Genomic DNA, 20010 nt, shown 5'->3' on the forward strand with positions numbered 1-20010 from the left:
GCAGATAAAACCACATTCAGGTCCCAGACGACCGGAGGAGGCTTCAGAGGTGGTTTGATGTTGAAGAGGCCCCTCATGAATCGGGAAACCAGAGGGTGAGCCGTGAGAGGTTTTCCTAAGACAGGTTCATGAAAAGCCGTGATGGCACTGAGATGGACTCTGATAGAGGTAGACTTGAGGCCTGCGTTGGACAGGGAGAGCAAGTAGTCCAGAACAGTTTCCACCGCTAAAGAGGTGGGATTGTGATGATGACGGAGGCACCAAGAGGAGAACCTGGTCCACTTCTGATGGTAACATTGGAGGGTGGTCGGTTTCCTGGAGGCGTCCAAAATGAGACGGACAGGCTGAGACAGATTTCCTGAAGAGGTCAGCCCGAGAGAAACCAAGCTGTCAGGTGGAGCGAAGACAGATTGGGATGTAGTAGAGACTGATGTTGCTGTGTAAGTAGAGTAGGAAACACAGGCAGAGGAATGGGATCCCTGGAGCTGAGCTGAAGCAGGAGGGAGAACCAGTGTTGACGAGGCCACCGGGGAGCTATGAGGATCATGGTGGCTCCGTCCCTGCGGAGTTTGGATAAAGTCCGCAACATCAGAGGTAGAGGAGGAAAGGCATAGAGGAACCGATCCGTCCAGTCGAGAAGGAATGCATCCGGGGCCAGACGATGAGGAGAGAAGAGTCTGGAGCAGAACTGGGGCAGCTGATGGTTGTGAGGAGCTGCGAATAGGTCCACCTGCGGAGTGCCCCAGCGAGCAAAGATGGAGTGGAGCGTGGGAGGGTCCAAAGTCCACTCGTGAGGTTGAAGGATGCGGCTGAGATTGTCGGCCAGGGAGTTCTGTTCGCCCTGGATGTAGACAGCCTTGAGGAAGAGACTGCGGGCCGTGGCCCAGGTCCAAATGCGAAGAGCCTCCTGACAAAGGAGGCGAGATCCGGTGCCGCCCTGTTTGTTGATGTAGTACATGGCAACTTGGTTGTCCGTGCACAGGAGCAGAACCTGAGGGCAAAGAAGGTGCTGGAAGGCCTTGAGAGCATAGAACATGGCTCGTAGTTCCAGGAAATTGATGTGATGAAGACGCTCCTGCGGGGTCCAAAGACCTTGGGTGCGTAGGTCTCCCAGGTGAGCTCCCCATGCATAAGGGGAGGCATCCGTGGTGATGGTCATGGAATGCGGGGGCAGATGAAAAAGAAGGCCCCTGGAAAGATTTGAGGAGTTCAACCACCATTGTAGAGATTGCTGAAGAGACGATGTCACAGAGATGGGATGAGAAAGAAGATTCGAGGTCTGCGACCATTGGTTGGCCAGAGTCCATTGAGGTGTCCTGAGGTGGAGTCGTGCCAGGGGAAGCACATGCACCGTCGAGGCCATGTGGCCCAGGAGGACCATCATCTGTCTGGCAGAAATGGAGTGATGAAGGAGCACCTGACGACACAGGCGGAGCAGGTTCCGCTGACGGTCGGAGGGGAGAAACGCCCTCATTAGTGTGGTGTCGAGAACTGCTCCAATGAACTGAAGGCGCTGCGTGGGAAGCAGATGCGACTTGGGGTAGTTGATCTCGAACCCCAGGAGGTGGAGGAGAGAGATGGTCTGATGAGTGGCTTGTAGCACAAGCGGAGACGTAGGTGCTTTCACCAACCAATCGTCCAAGTAGGGAAACACCTGGAGGTTGTGAGACCTGAGGAAGGCCGCCGCCACAATGAGGCATTTGGTGAACACCCTGGGTGATGAAGCGAGGCCAAAAGGTAGCACTTTGTACTGATAATGGCGATGGTGCACCTGGAATCTTAGGTAGCGACGTGAAGCTGGATTGATTGGTATGTGAGTGTAGGCCTCTTTGAGGTCCAGGGAACATAGCCAGTCGTTCTGAGAGAGATGAGGGTAAAGCGTGGCAAGGGAGAGCATTCTGAACTTCTCCTTGACAAGACATTTGTTGAGGTCCCTGAGATCGAGAATGGGACGTAGGTCTCCTGTCTTTTTTGGAACCAGAAAGTAACGGGAGTAGAATCCCCGGCCCCTTTGTTCCAGAGGTACTTCTTCGATGGCATTGAGGAGAAGGAGGGATTGGACCTCCCTCAGGAGGAGGGGGGTTTGAGTTGAAAGAGAAGCAGACTCTACGGGAGGATTGTCTGGTGGAAGAGTCTGGAAGTTGAGAGAGTAGCCGTGGCGGATGATGTTGAGGACCCACTGGTCCGATGTGATGACCTCCCAACGGCTGAGAAAAATGTGGAGCCTGCCCCCGATTGGTTGAGGGAGAGGCAATGAGGGTGGAAGACTGGCTAAGCCCTGGAGAGAGGAGTCAAAAGGGCTGAGAAGGTTTGGCAGGAGGAAGAGGCTTGGCAGGTTGATTAGACTGTGCACGAGCCTGGTTGTGGTGTTGTTGGCGAGCCCGCCTAGGTTGCTGTGAAGGCGGGTTAAGCGGCCTAGCGGAGAACCTGCGCTGGTAAGAAGACTGTGGTTTGTAAGGCCGAGCAGGAGGGGCCTTCTTCTTTGGTTTAATGAGAGTATCCCATCTGGTCTCATGGGCGGAGAGTTTTTGTGTGGTGGTATCCAGAGACTCTCCGAACAATTCGTCTCCCATACATGGGGCGTTGGCTAGTCGGTCCTGATGGTTGACATCCAGATCAGAGACCCTGAGCCAGGCCAGGCGGCGCATGGCCACAGCGATGGCAGATGCACGAGAGGTGAGCTCAAAGGAGTCATAGATGGAGCGTACCATAAATTTTCTAAGTTGAAGCAGGCTGGAGATGTGCTGCTGGAATAGTGGGACCTTGTGCTCCGGCATGTACTTTTGCATGGCGGAGAGTTGCATTACCAGATGTTTCAGGTAGAATGAAAAGTGGAAAGAGTAATTGTTTGCCCTGTTGGCAAGCATGGCATTCTGGTAGAGCCGCTTGCCAAACTTGTCCATAGTTTTGCCCTCCCTGCCAGGAGGGGTAGAGGCATATACACTGGAGCCTTGAGTCTTGAGTCTTTTTTAAAGTGGACTCAACCAGGAGAGATTCATGGGGCAGCTGGGGTTTATCAAATCCCGGGATTGGAATAACCCTGTAAAGGCTATCCAGTTTACGGGGTGCCCCAGGGACAGTTAATGGATTTTCCCAATTTTTATAAAAAGTTTCCCGTAGGATGTCATGCACGGGTAACTTCAGGAACTCCTTAGGGGGTTGATCGAAATCTAATGCCTCCAGGAAAGCTTGTGATTTCTTGGAATCAGATTCCAGAGGCAAAGATAAGGCCCCCGATAACTCCCTGAGGAATTTTGAAAAAGAAGATTGCTCAGGTTTAGATGTGGTATCGGGGGCCGAGGGCTCTTCGTCCGACGACGATGCATCCTCCTCGGTACCGAGGGGAGATTCCTCCCAGAGGTCCGGGTCTCTGACATCGGTGTGTGCGTGCCGAGAGACTGGAGTGGAAGGCTCGGTATGATGAGCTTTAGACCGAGACTTGCCTGAGCGTACCGAGACGGTACCAGGGGATGAAGACCTGTGTCTGTCTCGGTCTCGGGAAGAACGGTGCCGGTCAGGTTCGCGGGAAGACCGGTGTTCCGCTCGGTCCCGAGGAGGATCGGATGTCGTCAGAGCGACGGCCTCGGCATGGGCATGGATATGCGGTGCCGAGAGAATGGGCATGGAGGGGTCCATAGGTACCGATGGCGTGGATACCGGTTGGACGGTGTGGGGCTCGGGCCGGTCTGGTACCGAAAGCAGCGGTGCCAGGATAGAGGGCAAGAGCTGTTTAAGTTGCGTTTGGAGTTGTTCCTGCAACTTATCCTGGAGGATGGCCGCAATGCGGTCATCCAGGGGTGGCACCGGAACCACTTTTTTCTGCTTTGGTTCCATGGGTGCCGCTCTACGCTCCGGCGATGAGGAGGCCGATGACGAGGCACTCACCGATATCGGAGCGGAGCGCTTTTTAGTTCGGCGTGGAGCCGAAAGAGCCGGTGTCGCCACCGAGGTGGGAGGGCGCTCAAGGGTGGAAGGCTTCTTAGCCGGCTTACCTGGCGCCGGTGGCGCCGATGTAATGTCAGGCGGTGTCGAGGTGGTCGGTGCCGACTTCGATGGTGCCGCAGTTGAAGAAGTCGAGTCCATAGTCGGGCCGGTGCCGAACAGCAGACTTTGCTGGATTTGGCGATTCTTCAAAGTGCGTTTTTTAAGAGTGGCACAGCGGGTGCACGAGTCCGCCCGATGCTCCGGTCCCAAACACTGTAAACACCAATTGTGTGGGTCAGTGAGGGAGATCGGGCGTGCACACCGCTGGCACTTCTTAAAACCGGGCTGCGGGGGCATGAATGGAAACACGGCCTCCGCAAAATCAAACCCCGAGGCCTGGATCGTGACAACAGGCCCCGCCGGGGCAAAGACCAAAAACGAAACAAAAAGAAAATATTTTTTTTTTTTTTTTTTTTTGGAAATGAAATAAAAAAGAACCCGAAGGTAAATAAACGAAAAAAGAACGCGAGCGGGAAGGCAAAAAGAGGATTTCAATCGGAGTTGAAAAACGCACGTCTTCTTCGCTCCGCGGAAACGAAGAAACTGGGGACCACGCTCTCCTCCGTCGGGCGGGAAGGCACTCGCGCACGCGCGGTGCGGCCAACTAGAACTTTCTAGTAAAAAGGTCCGTACCGTGGGCTCCGTCGGTGACGTCACCCATGCGTAAAGAATATGCTGCCTGCTTGTCCTGGGATAAGATGCTGATTCAAACGCAACAAACCACTTTTTTTCTACCATTTCATTTGCCAGAGATATACTATATCAATTAACAAATTGTTGTGTCTGATGAATAGAACCCAACTGACATTGTCGCTTTGTTTCTCAATTACCGTATTTTCACGCATATAACGCGCGCGTTATACGCGTTTTTACCTACCGCGCATACCCCTCGCGCGTTATACGCGTGAGCGCGGTATACAAAAGTTTTTCTACATAGTTCACACCCCGCCCGACGCCCGATTCACCCCCCCCCAGCAGGACCGCTCGCACCCCCACCCCGAACGACCGCTCGCACGCACTCCCACCCGCACCCGCATCCACGATCGGAGCAAGAGGGAGCCCAAGCCCTCTTGCCCGGCCGACTCCCCAACAATATCGGGCCAGGAGGGAGCCCAAACCCTCCTGGCCACGGCGACCCCCTACTCCCACCCCGCACTACATTACGGGCAGGAGGGATCCCAGGCCCTCCTGCCCTCGACGCAAACCCCCCTCCCTCCAACGACCGCCCCCCCCAAGAACCTCCGACCGCCCCCCCAGCCGACCCGCGACCCCCCTGGCTGACCTCCACGACACCCCCACCCCCCTTCCCCGTACCTTTGGTAGTTGGCCGGACAGACGGGAGCCAAACCCGCCTGTCCGGCAGGCAGCCAACAACAGAATGAGGCCGGATTGGCCCATCCGTCCCAAAGCTCCGCCTACTGGTGGGGCCTAAGGCGCGTGGGCCAATCAGAATAGGCCCTGGAGCCTTAGGTCCCACCTGGGGGCGCGGCCTGAGGCACATGGGCCCAACCCGACCTGGGGGCGCGGCCTGAGGCACATGGTCGGGTTGGGCCCATGTGCCTCAGGCCGCGCCCCCAGGTGGGACCTAAGGCTCCAGGGCCTATTCTGATTGGCCAGTAGGCACCAGTAGGCGGAGCTTTGGGACGGATGGGCCAATCCGGCCTCATTCCGTCGTTGGCTGCCTGCCGGACAGGCGGGTTTGGCTCCCGTCTGTCCGGCCAACTACCAAAGGTACGGGGAAGGGGGGGGGGGGTGTCGTGGGGGTCGGCCAGGGGGGTCGCGGGTCGGCTGGGGGGGCGGTCGGAGGTTCTTGGGGGGGGAGCGGTCGTTGGAGGGAGGGGGGTTTGCGTCGAGGGCAGGAGGGCCTGGGATCCCTCCTGCCCGTAATGTAGTGGGGGTAGGGGGTCGCCGTGGCCAGGAGGGTTTGGGCTCCCTTCTAGCCCGATATTGTCGGGGAGTCGGCGGTCCTTCGGGGTGGGGGTGCGAGTGGTCCTGCCGGGGGGGGGGGGTGGATGTATCGGATGTCGGGGGGGGCATCAGGCTTTCAGGATGGGGACAGACCTTCAAGGGGGACAGGCAGACCTTCAAGGGGGGTCAGACCTTCAAGGGGGACAGGCAGACCTTCAAGGGGGGACAGACCTTCAAGGGGGACAGGCAGACCTTCAAGGGGGGACAGGACTTCAAGGGGGACAGGCAGACCGAAGGGAGTGAAAAAGCTATAAAATAAACCCACTAGCGTGTCAATGTGTTGAGAGGAAGAGGTGGTCTGGGAAATTCTGCTGAGAAAACTCCGGGTCCATTTCCAGAGCAGGGCGGGCGAAAGGAGAGTCGGGACAGCGCACGGAGAGTCGGGGAGGGCGAAAGGAGAGTCGGGGTGGCCAGAGAAGAGTCGGGGCGGGCGAAAGGAAAGTCGGGCTGCATGCGCGTTATACCCGTGAGCGCGGTATACAAAAGTTTTTGTACATAAAATAGTGGTTTCTGCGCGCTATACCCTTGTGCGTGTTTTACACGGGTGCGCGTTATCTGCGTGAAAATACGGTAAGCATGTAAGGTTTGGTACCTTTTCTTAGACTGAGACACATTTATTTTCATTAACTTGGTATACAGCCATTCTGAAACCATCATGGCAGTGAACAATTAATCTTCTGTTGACCCTGTTTAAAGACTCAAAAAAAAAAAAAACCCAACAAAAAACCATTCAACTGAACCTCCTAAACAGTGAGGCACAAGAGGGAAGCAGTAGCCCAACAAAATTTAACTGAATACAAATATGCAGCAAATGTATTTAGTATATCCCTTCTATTACCATTTCTCATACATATATGACCAACAACTGCATTATAAATCTCATTTTTTTGGTTTACAACTATAATTTTTTTTTTGCCAAACCAAATAACAGATTTTAAATATAATCAAACTAACAAATGCTCTGTACTCCATCCATTTCTAAAATGAATGCCAAAATACTTCCTACCAGACAAGGCAGTTTCAGTAGATTCAGCATCACTGCGGGAATGTTGCTTTTCATGGCTAAGGTTTTATAAGAATATAAAGCACAGTCCATTGCAAAAACTGGGAAGCTCCTTCTCCCACCCCTAAGGTTTTATAAGAATATAAAGCACAGTCCATTGCAAAAACTGGGAAGCTCCTTCTCCCACCCCAGTAACGTAAAGAACATAAACCAAGGGCTCCTTTTACTAGGCTGTGGTAGCGGTTTTAGCATGTGCGCTAGACGCTAACGCCTCCATTGAGCTGTCGTTAGTTTTCCGCGTAGCGCGGGGTTAGCGCACGCTAATATGCAGTGCGCGCTAAAAAACGCTACTGCAGCTTAGTAAAAGAGAAGAGAACTGGTGAGTTTTTCATCCCTGCAATCCCATCAATAGATGTTTGCCTTCTAAGAGGTGCCAGCTGCTAAGTACTTATAACTTATTATGCTTACCGAGTCTCCAATACTGGTTTTTCTGTTGCTGAACCACTACACTTACCTATTGTAGCTTTATCTGTTTCAATCTCTGCCAGCAAATCGCCTTCACTCAGTTTCTCACCAACCTTCTTTTCCCATCTTTGCACAGTTCCCATCGTCATTGTTGGGGAGAGAGCAGGCAAAAGAATCTATGGGACAGAAGATAGCAAAGCTTCAAAGTTCATTTCCTATAGTACCCGCAACTTTGCAAACCCATGGACGCCTTCCACCCCACAGAGATATGCACTGAAATATTTTAGAATGGTTCAGCGATTGCTTCCATTTCTAGCAGCATTATGAAAGCAGCAGCACTTACAAGCTCCTGTACTGCCAGTCCCAAACCCTGCTCCCCCTCAACTTCTGAAAAGGAAAGAATAAATGCCTCAGGTAGTCAGAAGCAAACTGGGGAAATATCAAGCACGGTCAGAAGCAAGGCTCCGCAGAGTAGTGCAGGAAAAAGAAGACATGAAATTACTCCTGCAAAGAATACAGGGATCCAGAATAGAGATTGTACATGAAGTGATCAGCTGAATGAAAAACTGGACATTTTTACACAGCAGCTGGTGGAGGCCAAAGACCTCTTGGTAGTCTTGGAGGATGCAAGGGTAGAAGACTGTGATTATACTGCAATTCTAGCAAGAGGTGCATTGGCTAAAATACAACCAGAAGGACCTGGAAAATAGAAACAGAAGGAAGACTGCTGAGAGCAGCCTTGGAAGTGGAATCTCCCACCCATTGCTTGATCCAGAGTATTCGACGGGCTGGGGTAGTTAGGTTCTGTCATGATAATTGAAAAATGTGAGCAGTGGCCAAAAAAGCAAACAGGATGCTAGGAATTATTTTAAAAAAGGGCGGTTAACAAGACTAAGAATATTATAATGCCCCTGTTTTGTTCCATAGTGCGACCTCATCTAGAGTACAGTACTGTGTTCAATTCTGGTCTCCTTATCTCATGGAGGATATAGTAGCACTAGAAAAGGTTCAAAGAAGAGCGACCAAGATGGTAAAGGGGAAGGACCTCCTCTCATATGAGGAAAGACTAAAACGGTTAGGGCTCTTCAGCTTGGAAAAGAGATGGCTGAGGGGAGATATGATTGAAGTCTACAAAACCCTGAGTGGAGAAGAACGGGTACAAGTGAATCGATTTTTCACTCCATCAAAAATGACAGACTAGGGCAGGGGTAGGCAATTCCAGTCCTCGAGAGCTGGAGCCAGGTCAGGTTTTCAGGATATCCACAATAAATATGCATGAGATAGATTTGCATCTCAAGGAGGCAGTGCATGCAAATCCATCTCATACATATTCATTGTGGATATCCTGAAAACCTGACTTGGCTCCGGCTCTCAAGGATTGGAATTGCCTACCCCTGGGCTAGGGGATACTCAATGAAGTTGCAGGGAAATACTTTTAAAACCAATAGGAGGAAATTTTTTTTCACTCAGAGAATAGTTAAGTTCTGGAATGCATTGCCAGAGGATGTGGTAAGAGCGGATAGTGTAGCTGGTTTTAAGTAAGGTTTGGACAAGTTCCTGGAGGAAAAGTCCATATTCTGTTATTGAGAAAGACATAGGGGAAACCACTGCTTGCCCTGTATTGGTAACATGGAATGTTGCTACTCTTTGGGTTTTGGCTAGGTACTAGTGACCTGGATTGGCCACAGTGAGAATGGGCTACTGGGCTTGATGGACCATTGGTCTGACCCAGTAAGGCTATTCTTATGTTCTTATGTCTTGATGCCAAGGTAGGTGAGTAGCAAGTTAAATACGTGCTTTTATTTTACACCTTTGGGAAAGGGAAGGATCAACTGAAATGTTTTAAGTTTTCTGGCAGATTATTGATGAAGTTGACAAAAAAGTTTATGTGGATCTGCGGAGTTTACATATAGGCTGTGGAACATCACATATGATAGTTTGAAGGTGATGCGAGTCAGTGCAGTCTATTGTAGTAAGATGAGATGTAATCATATCTGCTGTCATATTTCTATGTTGTGATCTTATAGGAAGAGTGGAGATCCATGAATAGAGAATTTATGGCAGCTTCTCTGCATGGTCTGAGTATTTCTTTACTCATGTTCTATTTTGTTTTCTTTAGCTGAATGTTGCCAATATCTGCTTTTACAGCAGTTGTTATTCTGCTATTCACCATCTGGCTCCCAAAAATATATTAAGTGAGGCCTTTGCTCCTTACAAGCATGTACACACTATCAGGAAATAGTGCATTCAGGCATGCACATTTTGAAGAGTGCACACTGTTTACAACATAAGAAAAACAAATTACATTTTGTGGTCTCTCCTGTCATTTCAGGTAAAAAATAAATGAAATTAGATGACTCAGGAAATGTCATTTCAAATAAATGCACATCCCTAGTGCAAAGTTGCAATGAATCTAACTTTATAATGAGCCTTGAGACACTACTTTTCTTGATGTTAACAGTTGCTTTGGATGGAAGGAACAGGCCAAGCATGACTTTTTCCCATCTCACGTCAATACTGATGACTCCGGATCTACCTCTTTTCATCTGCAATTTCCCCTGGAACCCAGGCCAAAGTCTTGGCCTATTTTTCTGACATTGCTGCTGGGATGTCCCACCACCATTTAGAACTAAACATGGCCAAGATTCTTCCCATCTTCCCCCTAAACTCACCTTTCCTTTTCTCCCATTCTTTATTTCAATAATAACACTATCATCAGCCTTCTATCCTCAGTTCATATTCTTGGGGTCTTAGATATGTGCAGAAAGAGAAAAGTAGAGAAAAAGAGTATCACTTACATCACCAAAATTTATTTTCTGAAAAACCTAGCCAGAACCCTTATCCTTACCATACAGGTCCTCCCACTGAGCCATCTCTCCCCTTCTGCCAATTTACCTTTTCTTCTGAATGATGTATTTTTCACCAGCATCATTGTATTAACAAAACCCCATTTCTCAAGTCACATCATTCATTCCCTGTTTTGGCATTTGATTCAAATTTCTCTTACTAACCTACAAGTGCTTTTGTTCTTCAGCTCCTCAGTATTTCTCATCTTATCTTTTCCTACATGCCTCCTCAGGAACCCACTTAACAGGGTAAATCAAATTGATCTTCTCCCTGTGTAAATATGACCATATATCCTCTTGACTACCTAGAAACACACTGGCTTCTAATACAGACAAGATTATTACTTAAATTCTATTGTCTGTTATTTAAAGTCTTGAATGGCTCCATGCCAACCTACCCAACCGAATGAGTGTTTCATCCTGAAAAACATGACCAGATCCAGGAGAGTCTAGAACTCATTTACCTACCCTTTAGTTAAGGGCATAAAATGAAAGAAAATACTAGAGGGTCTATTATCTTTCCAGGCTCATTAGAATTCTATTTGTGGTGTCAGATTACAGAACTTTCCAAAAGGAAATGAAAATCATGTTGTTCAGGAAATATGTCAAGATATGTTAATGCTGCTGTTCAATATTTATTGAACTTGTGATTTTGCTGGAAATGTCCAGTATGTTTCTTATTGTAATCTGCCTAGAACTGCAAGGTTAAGGTGGAATAGAAGTCAATAAATGTAATTTAATAGAATAAACCAAATCTTTGCTCAATGACTTTGATGATGTCAGAGATAATTGCCCTGTAATCCACTGCAGATAACAGGAGTCCTTCTATTAAGCTAATAGGTTTGTCCTCCACCAGCATACGCCCCCTCAATCTGGTATGACAGGCACGTCATACCACTGATGTTGCTTTGATTCCCAAGGCTCACATCCACTCTGCGATCCTACATATCCTTTAATACCACACCTCCCGCGCTTGGCAGGGATGTGAATTTGGTTACCTGCACTGTTAAGGAATCTACCACAGGCTGAGCAAACATCTGCTGGCACCTCTGAGCCATTGGATAGAGCCGAGTCATTGTTTGGCTACCTTTAGGGACCCTTCAGGATCATCCCAATGCTACATGACTAAAATGCTCAATCAAGATGCTGTGGAAACAAAGATAAGTGGGCTCTCACTCCACTCAGTATAGAGCAGGGAGCAGACGGGACCTGTTGGGAGTTCAATTCTCAGAAGGAGTCAGTAAAAAGCTCTTAACAGAGCTGAGGGTTTGAACAGTTGGTGAACCATGGGGACATCGCCTGATTGAAGGCCACCACTGTATTGTGCATACTCCCATCTGCCTACGAGACCCTGCATCTCCCAGCAGTAAAGGCATGCAGATAGAGCCCTCATCCTCTGAGTATTCATCGGAAAGGCCCACCGGATCCTGGTCAGTCTCTGAAACTGAGCTGGGCACTTCCTGAGAAACTTCCCCTGGGAATATTGTCATTAAAGATAAGCTCTCCACACCATGTTGAGAAATTCAGGAGAGAATGCTGTACTGGGCAGCATTTAATCCCTTCTAGGTGACTCCATCTTACGTCTCTTGGGCTCCGTGGCTTCCATGCTCCTAAATTCAGGTAAGCTGGAGTTCCAAGGCTCGGGAAGGGGAAATGTCTCCGCAGCCCTAGAAACCCAAGGGGAAGCTAAGCCCGAAGCTTCCGACCATGCGGCACAAGGGCGCTCTTCAGGCATCCATCGAGCCTGGTGACTTCTTCCCTACAAGTACTGAGGCAAAATGAGGTTATTTGAAGGTTCTGGAGAACTTTTTTTGGGGGGGAATCAGGAAATCCAAGATGGCCATCGTGGCAGCATTATGGCACCAAAAAATGGCTCAGCAGAAAATAAAAAATACCGAAAATAGGTTATTAGAGATGGGGGTCCCTATAGGAAGTGACAGAAACATGCAAAATCAGGATTTAGAGCCTCCCCCAACACCGATTTTGCCCAAAGACTGTAACAGCCTTACTCGCTGTGGATGTGCTGCAGCCTGCCTCAGCTCTCTTTAAAGTAGCTGGATCTGGAGAAAAAATCACTGCCTCACTGAAACTGTCCACCAATGCTGAAATCTTCAGGCTGTCAGTTGGACTGAAGTCTGACTGAGCCTTGAACCCCCGTGGACCCGCAAATGCGAAAGGGGGGGAGGCAAAATGCAACTGGCACCCTGCAAAGTCCCCTACGGATACCTAACAACCTGCGCTCAAGCCTCTGAGACTCAGTAAGTGAGCAAAGCTTCAAGGGATCTGGACCTCAAGCTCCACAAGTTTCTTCAGGATGACCAACAGGTACCACAGAGGGATTGGCCTTTAAGCCGCAGATTTCAAATCTGCTTCTCCACGTAGGCAGAGCATTCACCTTGACCTGGGGAGCTCTGGAGCACTGAAAACCACAAAAAACTGTAAAAAAAAAAAAAAAAAATACTGAAAATAATAAAAAGTATAGAGAGCAGATCAGAAGACTCCTTCCGGCTCATGTGCAGAAGGAAATAACTGAAGGGGGACTGCAGAGCTCTCTAATGGAGGAGGGATTCCTTCTGCACGGCTCATGACACGGCTCATGACTATATGGGGATATTACTAGTCTGTCCAGAATGACAAGCCTATTGCACTAGAATATTCATTGTATCAGTGATAGTGGCAACAGTTGTAGCAGGCTGAAGAGTCCTGTGCCTCAATGTCTGCACACAAACCCCAGCACTCTGGATGGGTTTCTAATCTAACAAGAAGCCCACAGAGGAAGAAAGCGCAGAGTCTATAAACTTTCAGGGATTCAAAGCCCTCATACCAACTGTCATTACTAAACATAGCTCACAATGGAGGTCCCAAAGCAGGGGAGTAGAACTGTGTGTGACCCCACCTGACATCCCAAGCCAGTTTGGTGGGGAAGAGCGTGGCGTAGATGTTAGAACTACAGCCTTGGCACCTTGAGGTTGAGAGTTCAAACATCATGCTGCGCCTTGTGACCCTGGGCAAGTCACTTAATCCTCCAATGCCCCAAGCACATTAGATAGATTGTGAGCTCACCAGAACAGATCAGGAAAAATGCTTGAAGTACCTGTATGTAAACCACCGAATTTGGTTGTATAACTTCATAAAGGCTATATACAAGTCCCAATCTCTTCCCTTTCCTACTGCCTTAATCTATTTAGCCTCTTTTTCTGAAGAAGCTGTTCTATCTCCTTTATCATTTTTTACATCCTTCAACTTGATTCATGCGTCTTCTTCACTACCTGCAGAGTCCAACTCTTTTCTGTTTCCCTTTTGATTTTTTTTAGGTCACATCACAGTTCTACAATGAAATGGAATTCTCTTCTGGTTGGTAAAGGTGAGGTATGATCTCCTGTCAGTTCTATATAAAGACAGGCTCAAGAACCAGATTCAAAACTCTCACCATCAGATTGAGAGAACCCCAAATTGCTGCAGTTTAGGTCAGGTTGCATGTCTTTACAATGATATTATAGCTGGGTACAGGCCAAATCAAAATTCTACACTCAACAATCTTAATTCTGCTCCAGTAATAAAGTATACCATCACATCCAGCTTAACAAGTGAACAATTTTGTATTTTTATAGGATTATAGAAAATGATATTTTTCAACCTTAAATTGCAGGTATGTGACATCTGCTTTTGTCCCACAACTATCCTTGATTTTCCATTCAATGCAATACTGTCTTCAACGCTACATTAGCATCAAACCAAATACAACTAGACTTCGGAAGAATCATACCATATGCACATCTTTTACCTTCAAATGTGCTGGGTATGCACTGCCTGGAGCCTGAATTGTAGGCTGAGGAGCTGTTGCACTAGGAGCTGCTGCTGCTGGGGGTGGTGGTGAAGGGGCAGAGGCTGCTGCAGAATCCAGGGTAAAATCTTTAAAGGCATCAATATGTTCAGGCCTGGAATAAAAAAAGTTAAGAGAGATCACACATTTCTAACCACTTTGAACCGGTCATTCTATGTCAAGAGTTCACACAGTATGGAAAGACAGGCAAAAATATATGGAAAAGTTACGAGAGGCTGGTCGAATAGTCAGGAAAGCGAAGATGCAAATGGAAGAAAAAATAGCCAACATGGAAAACAGGGGGACAAGAAACCAACTTGAATTGAAGAAAATAGAAATTTGTTCAAACAAAAAACAAATATGAATCAGAGAACAAATTATCAAGTTATATTGAATTACCAGACTTCAAATACCCAAGGCACTATTTAAATCATTTTTCATGCCCTTGCTGGGGTGGTAAATTCATCATTGGTTTTGCAACACAAATCTGACCAATTTCTTTGACCTGGGTAACCACAGAATTGGATAGAGGGAGAGCATTAGATATGGTGTAATTAGATTTTAGCAAAGCCTTTGACAATATTCCACAAAGGAATCTAATAAATAAACTGAGTGCCCTCAGTTTGGGCCCCAAAGTGATGGACTGGGTCAGAAACTGATTGAGTGGAAGGCGACAGAGGGTAATGGTCAATGGAGATTGCTCTGAGGAAAGGGATGTTACCAGTGATGTGCCTCAAGGTTCGGTTCTTGGGCCTGTTCTTGTTAACATTCTTGTAAGAGATATTTCTGAAGGACTGTCAGGTAAGATCTGCCTCTTTGAGGATGATACCAAAATCTACAATAAAGTAGACACCTCTGATGGTGTGGATAACATGAGGAAGGATCTAACGAAGTTTGAAGAATGAGCTGAAATTTGGCAGCTAAGCTTTAATGCTAAGAAATGCAAGGTCATGCATTTGGGCTGCAAAAACCTGAGGGAATGGTGCGATAGTATATGATAATCTTAATGTGGCCAAACAGGTTGAAAAGGTGACAGTGAAAGCTAAAAGGATGTTTGGGTGCATAGGGAGAGGTCTGGCCCGTAGGAAAAAGAAGGTATTGATGCCCCTGTATGGTGAGACCTAATTTAGAATATTGTGTACAATTCTGGAGATAGCACTTAAAAAAAAAAAAAAGAGATATAAGCAGGATGAAGTTGGTCCAGAGGAAAGTTACTAAAAAGGTCAGTGGTCTTTGTCATAAGGCATATGGAAACAGACTTAAAGATCTCAATATATATACTTTGGAAGAAAGGTGGGAAAAGGGAGATATAATAGAGACATTTAAATACCTACGTGTCATAAATGCTTAAGTGAGTTTATTTTAAATGCATTTTCTTACCAAACCTTTAGAAAAACAGTTAAAACTTATCTCTGATAAATCTGTATAATTTCATATCCTTGTTGATGTATCTCTGAATTGCCTTCTGTAATATTGCTGTCTGTATGCAGTCTCTTTTACTGTAAACCACTCTGAACTATTTGTGGTATTGCAGTATATAAAAATAAAGTTATTTATTATTATTATAAATGCACATGAGGCGAGTCTCTTTCAATTGAAAAGAAACTCTGGAATGAGGGGTCATATGATCAAGGTGAAAGAGAATAGATTCAGAAGCAACCTCAGAAAATGCAGTACTTTTTCATGGAAAGGGTGGTAAATGCTTGGAATGACTTCCGGTGGAGGTGGTGGAGATGAAAAGTGTATCTAAATTCAAGACAGCTTGGGACAAGTATATTGGATCTCTAAGGGAGAGGAGGGGATAGTAGATGACATGATTATGCAGACTAGATAGGCCTTATGGTCTTTATCTGCCTTTATTTTTATTTGTTTTCTATATCCAACATATGGTGCTAAAGCTTTCTCACAAAATGCTTATATATAATGTATTTATATTTATGCTTATAACATAATATCGTACTTATAAACCGCATAACCGTAAGTTCAATGCAGTGAACAAAAGATTAAAAATAACATAACCTAAGGATGATTTAAATTAGTTTACTAAATATTTTGAAAAAAGATGAGTTTTCAATTGAGTTTTAAAGTGCGTGTAAGAACAAGCACTATGCAACAGTGGTCTAAATTTCCCTGTCATAGAAAGCAGCCTGAAATGCTAGTTATGTTCCAAGGATTTATGGCTGTTCTCAGATCTTCCCTCAATCCCATTTTCTCTTATGCTCCTCTCCTTCCCCCAACAGCACAGAACCAGAGGTGCAGTTTAATTTCAAATCAATTTGTATCAGTTTAGAAAGTAGTCAGAGTATACTTATTTAACGGTTCCAATACTAAGTAGTCTTTCCTTTTATGCAACAATATGAAGTTGACAGTCGAGGACACTTCTTTCCAGGTTCTATTAAGCAAAATAAGATTTGAATTCCTCAGAAGTCATGAAAGCTATGGGTGCAGCCTTCGAATAGCCAAGAAAAATGCAGCACAAAGGTGAGAATCAAGAAAAAGACGATATGGAGTTTTTACTAGTTATGCCTCTTCTCTTTAACCATCAACAGAAAGGGTTCCTTTGACTAAGGTGCGCGAGCATTTTTAGCGCGCGCTAACCCCACGCTACACGAAAAATACTAACGCAAGCTCTATGGAGGCGTTAATGTGTAGCACATGCGGCAATGTAGCACACGCTAAAACCACTAGTGCACCTTAGTAAAAGGAGCCCAAAATATACCAGCTGGGAGTTGGAAATTTGCTCAGGGCTCCCTCTGAGTTGTTAAAATAAAGCTGATGGCACCAGCAAAACCTCCTGTCTAGCTGTCCTCCTTCTCATGCCATGCAATACTGAGAATGCAATATTCAAAATGATTTACACATGTATGATGTGTTTTACCTGTCTGAAAACTAAAATTCTGAATGGTTATACATGTTTGGAGGGAAAAGTTTTTATGTTGAAAAAAGAAATTCCTGGGGCAGAGAATCAAATGTGTGGCTAGCACTTTCAGATTTTTTGTGCATACTTTTCCAAAAATAATCTGTCTGCAGAAAAAGCAGATGCAAGTGATTGTTTGCATGTTCCCTTTGAAAACTGAGGCAAAGCCTATAGGTAAAAAGTGCATGTGGAAAAATGTTTCCAAATTACACTTTAAGGGTTATAGGGCATAGCTCACAGCTAGCCATACAAGGTCTAATTTATCAATTCTTTTTCAGTTTGCACAACATGGAAAAGAAAAGAAAAGTAAAAGAAATCCATCTTTGATAAACTAGAATGATAGTCATATAGGGTCAAAAAAATGATAACAAAAATTTGTATCTTGTCAAAATGGATGAACAAGGTACTTGCCAATAGCAAATTCTGCCTGTTTTAGTTGGGCCCCTTTTACAAAGCCACTAATGCACCAAAAACCATAGGAACTGAATAGGCCGCGTGAGAATCACTACCGCAGCTTTGTAAAATGTGCCCTTTAATTTCCAAGCTGATTTTGAGCTCCCAGTAATTTAAACTGGAAAAATATTTTTGTACCTGCACTTTGAGCCAGTATATACACACACACTACATGTTCTTACATATAAAATATAGCCACTGTATTAGCACTCAAATTTGACAATTGTAGGCTTACTTTTCAACAGTGATACATATAATGGAACCAATTGGAATATCTCGTGTCCCTTCTGGATATAGAATCTTGGCCAGGTAGCACTCTTCCATACTCTCAAACCCCACAGTTGCTTTGTCAGTCTCCACCTTTTTGTATTAAAATAAATGATCATATTATAATAAGAAAAGCAAAGAAAAATATATAAATAGGTACACAGCATATCTGATTGTATGGTTTTTCACCATAGCTAATTGTAAAAACAATGGGTTTACACTCTCCTGGAAACAAATAAGTAGGGGAAAAGAAGCATAAAATGGGCAGCTCTATCAATGAAAGCTCCCATAAAGTCTTTCTTGGAAGAAATAAATCAGTATAAAAAAAGCCATTTATCATCCAACTAAAACCACATTAAAATCTAAACTAGATGGTGGACAGGCAACAATGTATCTCAAAATCCATTAAACTAATTTGCTAGTAGAAATAAAGTAGCATCAGAAAGATCCAAAACTATACTATTAAAATCCAGAAATATGTAACAAATATTTTTTAAAACCCTAGAAGAATGAATGTCCTTATACAATACTGCAATTCTTTTACTTTCATTCACACAACTGTGTACGACACTGACACTGAAATGTACTGGCTATGCACACTGACTGTCACAAAGGTCGATTATTGCTTCAAAAAAAAAGAAACAGCTTTCTACTTTTCCACACTTACCTCTGCTATCAGATCTCCCTCCTTGATTTTATCTCCTTCCTTTTTTTCCCAGCGAGCTATACTTCCCATCTGCATTGTAGGGGAAAGAGAAGGCAAAGGCACCTAAAAAACATCACAATTTTTAGATTAAAAAACTGCCCAACTGCCATCTTCTTCTGTTCAGAATAGATTTATTTTATCGTTTCATTTGATTCAATATGTCAGTTGTCTCTAATAAACCCTGGATTAGCAGTGGAGAAAGCAAACATTCTGCATTGTTCTGAAGGGAAAAATCAGTTGCTCAAAACCATTCATGTCCACATTTCATTTACCACTAGAAGAATCCTAGGCCTTCCTAATATCATAATTTGCATGTCACTCCTTTTCATCTATGTACTTTTTTTGAAAGGAAGCAGTATTTTATTTATAATCTCAAATTTCCCTTTAGCTATTGGTATTCAATTATGTTAAGGATGAGCATTTTTGTTTAAAGTTCACTATTTGCTCTTTGCTACCTGCCACCAATGTAATACAGGTAGACAGCATCTAATTTCCTAATATGTTTGAGCAATATCACCCCCTTTGCTCTTTCTGTCCTGACCTACTAAAGAGTGTGTGCCACTATTTTATTCAATTAGTTTAATAAAAAGGTATCATACATAACCTCTTTCTTGTCAAGCATCTACATAAATTAGTAACTAGAATACCAATTTTCTAAAGGCAAATGCAATCTATGTATATTTTCCATAGATTTTCCTCATCCTCACCTCTCTAACACAGATCCTCTATGGCAGTGCTTACCAATCTTTTTGCAGCTATGACCCCCATCATCGCAGCCAAATAAAACTGTGTGGACCCTTCCCACACACTTCTCCAGAGCAGAATAATGATATACTTATGGAAAGATCACCCACACATGGGTTTGGTGGCCCCTCATTTAGGCAGTCTTATTCCCCACCCCCTCACTGAGCCTCTAGGGCACAGGTGTCAAACTCAAGGCCCGCGGGCCAAATCTGGCCCAACTGGTCGTTGTATGCGGCCCATGGTACGATGCCCCCAGTGTTACCTTGTGGCCGGCTCCCTCCTCCTCACAGCTGTAGTGTGCACGGAGCTGTGTGCAGCGGCTCCTCGTGCATCCCACACCTCATCCAGAAGCATTCCCTCTGACTTTGTGACATCAGAGAGAAGGTTTCCAGTTCAGGTGCTATTTGGCTCCATGCAGACTAGGCTGTGAGGAGGAGGGAGTCGGCCACAAGGTAACCCTGGGGGCATCGGACCGCGGCCTGCATAAAACGGCCAGGTTAGAGCCGGCCAGAAGGTTAGACACCTGCCAGAGGGAGGCACAGCATGGAGGGAGAGAGACAACAAAGGTAGGGGGAATGATTTTATTTTCAATTACTGTGTGTTTGAATTGTGTTACTTTTGAGCATTTTAATGTGCTGTCTATCATTTGCCCTGCTCAGGAAGAAATACATGTTTCTTTTTCTCTGAATTTTAGGGGTTAAAAAAAATATATATATATTAGTACTTTTAGTTTTTTGTCCCGTATTTGCATAGGGGTTATCTGTGTTCTAGTAGGAATGAATGTTGAGAAGCATACAGTGTGTTTTGTGTAGTTTAATTTTGTGGTTAACCATT

General features: G+C 45.6%; 1 protein-coding gene across 1 annotated transcript in view; it reads right to left on the reverse strand.

Annotated features, from left to right (window-relative positions):
- Positions 1–20010, reverse strand: part of DLAT (dihydrolipoamide S-acetyltransferase) — a 46841-nt gene that overhangs the window by 26185 nt on the left and 646 nt on the right. Inside the window, exons 2-5 of the mRNA XM_033918575.1 lie at positions 18394–18495; positions 17695–17819; positions 14051–14204; positions 7470–7596 (exon numbers count right to left, since the gene is read on the reverse strand). Coding sequence (XP_033774466.1) covers positions 7470–7596; positions 14051–14204; positions 17695–17819; positions 18394–18495 — 508 coding nt within the window. The remainder of the gene's footprint in view (positions 1–7469; positions 7597–14050; positions 14205–17694; positions 17820–18393; positions 18496–20010) is intronic.

The sequence above is a fragment of the Geotrypetes seraphini genome, chromosome 13 (genome assembly GCF_902459505.1).
Source record: "Geotrypetes seraphini chromosome 13, aGeoSer1.1, whole genome shotgun sequence".
Classification (NCBI taxonomy): Eukaryota; Metazoa; Chordata; class Amphibia; order Gymnophiona; family Dermophiidae; genus Geotrypetes; species Geotrypetes seraphini.